Raw genomic sequence first — 9425 nt, forward strand, 5'->3', positions numbered from 1 at the left:
TATGCAAGTATAAGGAAAAAGAAGGAAGAACAATAAAGTAAAGTCAAAAAGGAATAAAATGAGGAATCTATGTATCTATGTATAAGCTAGATTTAACCAATAGAATTAGAAATCATTAATTAGCAGAAACTAGTGATAACAGCAGAGAAAAATCTGGAGAGCTTTAAATTGATTAGATAAGAATAAATGCATTTGAATCTATGAAAAAAGAACAGGTAAAAGAAGAGCTAGGAAATGGGGGGGAGGGGCAGCATACAGGGAAGAAAGGATATGACATCACAAAGCCCTAGCTCAAAGCAGTTACTAGCACTGTTTATCTGCTTGGGAAGCAGAAGGTGAGACTTCCCCTTAGAGAACGGCCCATGTCTTCCTCACTGGTTCTTCCAGATCCACGTTAGTCCTAACTCAGCCATTCCTAATTCCCAAAATAGTGAAGACCAGCCTCATGAGTATGGAAGCCACTGAAGAAACCCCAGCAGATAACCAAAGCCTGACTGAAGGCACCTCAGTCACATTGAATAGGGACACTGGTGCAGATAAAGTTCTTGCTTCACTAGAGGGCAAGAGGAAGAGAAAAGGGTACTTGCCAACTGAGTCAGTGAAGATCCTCCGAGACTGGCTGTATGAACACCGGTTTAAGGCCTACCCCTCAGAAGCAGAGAAACGAATGCTGTCTGAGCAGACTAATTTGTCTTTCCTGCAGATCTCTAACTGGTTTATCAATGCCCGCAGACGTGTTCTTCCAGAAATGCTTCAACAGGATGGAAATGACCCCAACCAGACCATCATATACCACCAAAAAGGCAAGGCTGCTGATGTGACCCATGAGCAGAGCACAGATTTATCTCCACAGTCCAGGTCAGAGCCTAGAGGTCCAGACAAGATGCAGTGCCTGCCCTTGAGCCTCCTTCCAGTGGGCCAGAAGACAGAGGAGAAGCTGATAGATTCAGAGTTGTCTCCAGGCCAGAAGCTGACCCCAAAGGCCCAGCCAAATAAAATGGTCACGTTTTCCACTAGTGAATCCTTGCTTATGACATCTCCCAAACCTGTGTTAACAGAGGAGTACAAGGACTTCAGTAGTTTCCAGCTGCTGGTTGATGCAGCTGTGCAAAAAGCTGAAGAACTGGAGCTACAGAAGAAACAAAAGCCCAATCCATGATGTCCAATGTCCCTGAAAAGCTCAAGTTACCAGTCCCTTGTCTGCAGTGGTAGATCCATTTATGTTCCCCCAGCTAACTCATAGTTTTACCTTTTATAGAGACATTATTCTTCCTAGGAATTTTATGAGAGCCATCACTGGCTATTAGGACTCAATTCTCTAGCTATTTCAGCGTTTCCAAATGGACTTGTCATGATTGACACTAAAGTAAAGATATCTTCTCTACTTCTACTTCCTCCTACGTTTAAAGGCTTCAGACAATCACACACCTGAGACTAGACACAGTGCTAATGAATCTTCAGAACCCTTGCTTTGTTTTTTCTAGCCAGACTTTATTGTCCTAGGACTGCTGCAGATACAGAATCACCAATCTTTCTCCTTCTCTCTAACTTTCCTTGTCAATTAGCATGAATAATGGAAAAGAAAGGCTCTATAAAAGATGACTATAACAGCACTGGCATAATTTTAATGTTGAGCTTTTTGTGAAAATATCAACTTTATAAAAAAAATATCAACTTTATGTTTTCTTTTGTAAGTTTATTGACAATCTTAAAGAGTAGCTAAATTTATGCAAGAAGTAAGCATGAGCATCAAAATACAGTGAATTCATAAACATGTTACAGATAAGGATGCACTCTTATTTGGTGTACTAGAGAAAAGTATGCAGTAAATATAGGAAAATTCTATGTGGTAATTTCCTGCTGTTGCAGTATAGTGTTAGAGAATACTTCTTTGTTTCTTTTCATTTTGTTTTGTTTTGTTTTTTGAAGGGCTTAAACAACAAATTTATTTTCCACAGTTCTGGGGCCTGGAAGTCCAACCTCAAGATGCCAACTTGATCACATTATTATGAGGGCTCATCTCTTGGTTTGTACCCAGCATCTTGTACCTTGTATGATGAAAGAAACTAGCTCTCCCGGGAGCATCTTTTATAAAGGCATTCACCCCATTCATGAGAGGTCTACCCTTATGACCTAAGCCCCTCCCAAAGCCTTAGCTCAAATATAATCATCTTTGGGATGTTTTCAACACATGAATTTTAACATATGAATTGGGGGGGGACACAAACATAACAGGAAATAGTAGTAATGTTACCATTTAAATATGTTAAGTGTTAAATATCTATATATGTATTTAACATTTCAGTTGCTGCTTATTGCCCTTAGGATAAAATATAATTTATTTTTAAACACTTTTTTTAAATTTGAATGCAATTGACACACAATGTTGCATTACTTTCAGGTGTAAGCACAATATAGTGCTTCAATTTATCTTTATGTTATGTTCACCACAAGCATGGTTACCAACTATCACAATGCAATACTATTACAACATAATTGATTATATTCCCTATATGGTGCATTTTATTTCATGACTTATTTATTTCATAACCGGAATTCTGTACTTCCACCTTCCCTCATTCCTTTTGCCCACTGCCCCTTTTACCTCTGGTAGCCATCATTTTGTTTTCTGTATTTATAGGCTTGATTCTGCTTTTTGTTTATTCATTTGTTTTGTTTTTTAGAGTCCATATATGAGTGAAATCATGTGGTACCTATCTTTCTCAGTTTTACTTTCCTTAACACAATACCATCTATGTCCATCAATGTTACAAGTCACAAGTTACAAGTTTTTACAGTGTCAGTTTGCCTATTGAAGGACACTTAGGTTGCTGCCATATCTTGGCTATTATAAATAATGCTGAAATAAACATAGGTGCACATAGATCTTTTTGAATTAGTGTTCTCATGTTGGGTACATAAACAGTAGTGAAATACTGGATTGCATGGTATTTGTATTCATAATTTTTTGAGGAAACTCCATAATGTTTTTTACAGTGGTTGTACTCATTTACACTTCCACCGATAGTGCAAGAGGATTCCTTTTTCTTTATATCCTCACCAACACTTGTTATTTGTTTTTTGCTTTTTCTTTTTTGCCATTCTGACAGATGTAATGTGATGTTTCATGCAGTTTTCATCTGCATTTCCATGATAATTATCAATATTGAGCATCTTTTCATGTTTTTCTTAGCCATCTATTGGTATTCTTTAGAAAAATGTCTATTCAGGTCCTCTGCCCATCTTTTAATCAGGTAGTTTGTTTTTGAGTTTTGTTATGTTCTTGATATATTTTGGATAGTAATTCTTTACTGAATATATCATTCACAAATATCTTCTCTCAGTAGATTGCTTTTTTGTTTTGTTGATGGTTTCCTCCACAGTACAAAATACTTTTATTTTGATGTAGTCTCTATACTTTATTTTTGCTTTTGCTGCTCTTGCCTTAGGAGACACACCTAAAAAAAGAAAAAAAAATGTTGCTATGGCTAATGTCAAATTAAGTCAGTACTTGTGTTCTTTTCTAGGATTTTCATGGTTTAAGGTCCCAAATTTAGGTCTTTATTCCATTTGGAGATTATGGTCTATGGTGTTACAATGTGTTCCAGTTTCATTATTTTGCATGTAGCACTCCAGTCTCCCCAGCACCATTTGTTGAAGAGAGTATCTTTTCCATATTGTTTGATCTTATGGCTTTTATCATAGATTAATTAAACATATATGTGTGGGTTTATTTATGGACTCTCTATTCTGTTATATTGATCTTTCTATTTTTGTGCCAGTACCATACTGTTTTGATTACTACAGTTTTGTGGTATATCTTGAAACCTGGAAGTATGATACCTTCAGCTTTGTCCTACTTCTCCACAATTATTCTGGTGATTTAAGGTCTTTTGTGTTCCCATACAAATTTTAGTATTACTTGAGCTAGTTCTGTGAAAACTGCTCTTGGTATTTAATAGGGATCACTTAGAATCTGTAGATTTCTTTAAGTAGTGTATGGACATTTTAACATTATTCTTCCAATCCATAAGCACTGAATATCTTTCATTTGGTTGTGCTGTCTTCAGTTCCTTTCATTAATGTTTTATAGTTTTAAGAGTACAAGTCTTTCACCTCCCTGATAAAGTTTATTCCTAGGTATTCTATTTCTTTTGGTGCAATTGTAAAAAAATGTTTTCTTAAATTCATTTTCTTCTTCTTTATTATTAATGTATAGAAACACTACCAATATATTCCTTATCCCTTTATTGAATATCTCACTGAATTCCTGTCTTTTCTCCAGCCTGGTGGGCATAATTCCAATCATTAATTCAAATTCTTCACCAGGCATATTGTTTATCTCTATTTCATTTAGGTTTTATGGAGATTTTGTCCCTTTTTTGGTATGTATTCTTTTGTCTCTCCATTTTACTTGACTTTCTGTGTTTGTTTCTATGGACTAGGTGGAACAGCTACTTCTCCTAAGCTTGAATGAATGATTTTCTGTATGGTCATCCCCTAGGATGTGTGCTTGATAAATTTTGCTGGCTTGCTGTAGCTGTGGCTGGCATGAGCTGGTTATCCTGTGGCTAATCCACACAGTGGGTACCCTGGAAATAGTGCTAAAACTTAAATGATCATAGGTTGATGTGGTCCCTGGGCTCTTCACACATTAGGTGGCCTGATGGGACATTTAAAGCTGAAGTGGGTATAAGCTGGGTTATCCAGAGGCTATAATTAGATTGCCCTGACAGAGCAGCCAGAGCTGAGGCAGCAAGTAGGTTGGGAAGTCTCAGTGTTTTCCATGCAGAAGGCATTCTGACAGGACATTTAAAGTGGGTGAAGTCTAGAAGGTCCTGTGGTTCTTCATTCTGAGGGTACCCTGAGAGGATAGCTGAATCTGAACTTAGTGAAAACTGGGGGATCTTTGGGATGCTCCCTGATAGGGATGTTCTAGCAGAGTAGTTGAAGCTAGGATGGTCTGCAGATTGGGAAGTTCTGGGGCTCTCCACACAGAATGCACCCTAGCAGGACAGCTGAAGCTAACATGGGTATAAGTGGGAGGATCCTGTGGCTTTTAGCAAACTGAACATCGTGGTAGGACAGCTAAAGCTGAAGTGGATGCAGGCTTGGGTGTCCTGGGCTTCTATGTGCTGAGGCCACCCTGACAGGACAGCTGAAGCTAAGGTAGGTACAAGGCAGGGGACTCCAGAACATTCTATGGAGGGATGCTCCCTGTAAGGTAGCTGGAACTGAGGTAGTGCATCAGCCAGGAGGTCCCTGGGCACTCTAAGCAGAGAGTGCCCTAGCAGGATAACTGAAACTGAAATGAGTGTAAGCTGAAGTGTCCCAGAGGTCTACACACAGAAGGCATCTGAGCAGAATAGCTGGAGCTGAAGTGGGTATAAACTGGGGTGTTTGAAGAGTCTCCACACAGAAGGTAATCTAAAGGGATGGCTATAGCCAAGGTGGGGTCTAGAGCAGGGGGTGATGAGGCACTCTGTGCTAGGGGCATCCTGGCAAGACATCTAAATATAAAGTGGGCATGGGCCACTGTGATCTCTGGGCTCTCTGTGCAAATGTGTCCTGGCAAGACAGCTGAAGCTGAACTGGGTTCAAACCAGGGTCTCCCAGGGTGTTCAGTTTTGTGGGTGCCCTGGCTGGGTAACTGAAGCTATTGTTCTGTGATTTTGGGGTGTTCTACATAGAGAGAACCCTGGTGGGGTAGTTGGAGCTGAAGCAAACATCAACTTGGAATGTACAAGGCCATTTAGTACTAGGATGCTCTAGTAACCTGCCTGAAGCCAAAGGGGTACAGGCAAGGAATGTTTTGTGGTACTTCTTACCTGTGTCAGATATAAAGGTTGGAAATAAACTGAATGCTAACCAGGGGTGTCTGAGTGTGCACCACACTATGGCTACCCTGGTGAGATCATGGGAGCTGGTGTGGGCTAGAGGCCCAGGGGTCACTGAGGTGGTATGCCAGTTAGGGCACCAGGACTGTTCCCCAGTCTGTGCTTTTAAGTTGGAAGAGGAGCATAGATCATGTCCTCACTCCTTCCTTCCCAGAGAGCATTCCAATAGCTCCCTTGCCATTTTGTGGAGTTCTAAAACTAGATCTTCTATATGCTAGTTGTTCTTTTAAATGGGGGCTTTTTATCCTGTGCTGGAGCATGTCTGGGCCTGTGTGGGTTAGGAGACCTGGGGCTTTCTGAAATGGCAAGGTGGATATGACACTGGACCTTTCTCTGGTCTGCACTTTCAAGGTTGAAGGGAAGTGTAAATCATATGGCTTCCCATTCCTTCTGACCCAGAGAGAGTTCTAGCAGCTTTTCCACCATTTGGTAAAGTTCTAAGGCTGGCTATTTTATAAACTAGTTGCTCTTTTAAATGATGGCCTTGAGGGAGGAAGCAAGATGATGGAAGAGTAGGGGGTCCTCATTTCATCCGGTCCCCCATTTAGCTATATAACTTTCAAACCATCCTCAATATCTATGAATTAAACCTGAGTTGTAAAGAGAGAACAGCTAGAATACTAGAGAGAAAAATGATTGCTTCTTACAAGGTAGGAGTGCAGAGAAGAGAAACGGAAGGGATATATTGGAAGATAAAAGGCAAGGGGAGGAATTCTTTGGAAGCTGGCACCAGGAAAATAGTACAGCACTAGGGCATACAATTGGATCATTTAGAAATCTGTTCCTGAGACAGTCTTCCCTGCCTGAAAAGTACTCAGTGGTGAAATAGGGCAAAATCACAGAAGGGCAGTGAAGTCTCAGTATTCCCGAAGAAACAGAAAGAATAGGGGTGTCCGAGAGAGAGCTCAGCTTCTGCCATAAACTGCAAGCCAGTGTGGGATCAAGGGACCACTGCTTTCCTATGTTCCAGTAAAGGACTGGAATGCAGCAACCCTTCAGTGAGCATCTGGGAGAGGCAGATCAGGTGTGAACACATCCAGCAGGTGAACGCCCCAGGGCCTGGCTGCAGAGAGAAGGGGGCTATCCTCCCCTCCCTCTAGGAGAGGTAAATCTGGTGAGCTCAAAAGACTGTGAGCCCTCCCACAAATCAGCACTCTTCATATTATATGAGTCAGTGCCCTAGCTCCTGCACCTAGGAGGATATGAGGAAGTGCCCGCTAAGAGACTGCAGTTCAGTACACACTTGGAACTCTTGGCTCCGTGGCTGGAGATCTGATTGCTGCCATTTTTCTGTTGTTTTGTTTTTTTCTACTTTCACCCTGGAGAAGCAAAGCCTGCAGGGAACAAAGACCTCACAGAGCAAACATCTTACATTGAGCACAGCCACCTGGTGAGGGGCTGAACATCCCCATCCAGGCACAGACACCTGAGAATCAGAACAGCAGGCCCGTCTCCCAGAAGAACAAGTTTACTGACCAAGCAGCACTGGAAAACTCGAGGACTGAGAGAAAATATTATATAGAACTGAGGTGTTTTCTTTATGATTCATTTATCTTTCAGGTTGAAAATTTCCAATATTCTTTTTTTCCTGTCTTAAATACAAGATTTTATCAACTAATCATTTTTAAGTTTTTTTCCTTTTTGACTTTCATATCTTTATAATTACACCTCATAGATATATTCATTATTTTTTACTTCCTTTAAACATATTCAATTTAATTTTAGTAGCTATATAAGTTGTGACAGATTTTTGTTGTTTTTTTGTTTTGTTTTGTTTTAGTTTGTTTTATAATTTTGGAGTTGCATACCTTCTAACAGATGGACCAAAATATGCTCAGAACCGATATTTCCTTTGTGTTGGTCGTGATCACTCCTCTTTCATCCGTGATTTTACTAATTTGGATTTTTCTTTTATTTTAATTGAGTCTGGCTAGGGTTTTATCTATCTTTTTAATTATTTTAAAGAACTAGGTCTTAGATTCATTGATCTGTTCTACTGTTCTTCTGTTTTCTATTTCATTGATTTCTGCTGTAATCTTTATTATTTTTCTCCTCCTGAGTAGTTTAAGTTTTAATTGCTGTTCTTTCTCCAGATACTTTAGATGTAAGGTTACAATGGTGTATCTGAGATTTACCTAATTTTTAGAAGCTTATTTTGAAATATACTTCCTTTGTGGGACCACCTTTGCTGTATCGCAAAAGTTTTGAACAGATGTGCTTTCATTTTCATTAGTTTGTAAGAAACTTCTAAATTATTCTCTAATTTTGTGGTTGACCCATTAATTTTTTAATAAAATGTTCATTATCTTCCAAGTGTTTGAGCTCCTTTCAAATTTCCTCTTGTGATTGAGCTCCAGTTTCAAAACACTGTGGTCTGAAAATATGCAGGGGATAATCTACATCTTTTCATATCAGTTGAGACCTGAATTGTGACCCAGTATATGGTCTATTCTGGAGAAAGTTCTATATGCAGTTCATAATAATGTGTATTCTGTTGCATTAGGATGGAATGTTCTGTATATGTTTTTGAAGCCTAGCTGGGCCAGTGTGTCATTCAAAGCCCTTGTTACTTGTTGATCTTCTGTTTAGATAATCTGTCCATTGCTGTGAGTAGGGTGTTGAAGTCTCCTACTCTTAATTTATTGTTATCTACGTTTTTCTTTACTTTGGTTATTTTTTTTTGTGATTTACTTTGGTTATTAATTGGTTGATATAATTGAATGCTACCAAGTTGTGTAATAGTTATATCTTCTTGTTGGATAGACCCTTAATTATGATATAGTGTTCCTCTTCATCTCTTACTACTGTCTTTGGTTTAAAAAATAATTTGCCTGATATGAATATTGCTACCTCTTCTTTCCTTGAGCTCAATTTGGTGGTAAATATTTCTGTACCCCCTCATTTTCAGTCTGAAGTATTTTTAGGTCTCAACTGAGTGTCAAAAAAAAACTGAGTGTCTTGTAGACAGCATATGGATGGGTCTTTTTTTTTAACCAACATGATACCCTTTGTCTTTTGACTGGGGCATTTATCCTATTCATGTTCACAGTGACTATTGATAGATATGTATCTAGTGTCATTGTATTACTTGTACCATTACTGTTTCTGCAGATTGTCTTTGTTTCTTTGGGTTCCCTTTTTGCTTATAGGATACCCTTTAATATTTCTTGCAGGTATATTAAAGATATTCACATATTCTTTCAGTTTCTGTCCTGAAACCTCTTTATCTCTCCTGCCATTCTGAATGACAGCATTTTTTAATAAAATAACCTTGACCGCATGTTTTTTTTTTTTTTAATTTAGTAACCTGGATATTTCATGCCAGCTCTTTCTGGCCTGCCAGGTGTCTCTGTGAATGTCTGCGGTTAATCTAATATTTCTCTCTCTACATGTTAGGAATCTCTTGTCTCAAGCTCTTTTCTGCATTTTATCTTTATTTCTGAAATTTGCAAGCTTCACTATTATATATTAGGTTGTTGGTGTATTTTTATTAACTTTGGGAGGGGTTCTCTCTACTCCTTGGATATG

At 38.9% G+C, this 9425-nt stretch overlaps 1 protein-coding gene across 1 annotated transcript; it reads left to right on the forward strand.

The window, feature by feature from the left end:
* Positions 1-451: 451 nt before the first annotated feature.
* TGIF2LX (TGFB induced factor homeobox 2 like X-linked) lies at positions 452-1159 on the forward strand. Its single transcript, XM_041740437.1, has one exon. It carries the CDS (start codon positions 452-454, stop codon positions 1157-1159), a length of 708 nt encoding a protein of 235 aa, XP_041596371.1.
* The last annotated feature ends 8266 nt before the right edge of the window (positions 1160-9425 follow it).

Source organism: Vulpes lagopus, chromosome X, assembly GCF_018345385.1.
Source record: "Vulpes lagopus strain Blue_001 chromosome X, ASM1834538v1, whole genome shotgun sequence".
Taxonomy (NCBI): domain Eukaryota; kingdom Metazoa; phylum Chordata; class Mammalia; order Carnivora; family Canidae; genus Vulpes; species Vulpes lagopus.

Coding starts and splice junctions, on each gene's coding strand:
- TGIF2LX (XM_041740437.1), top strand. CDS start 452: ATGGAAGCCACTGAAGAAACCCCAGCAGATAACCAAAGCCTGACTGAA.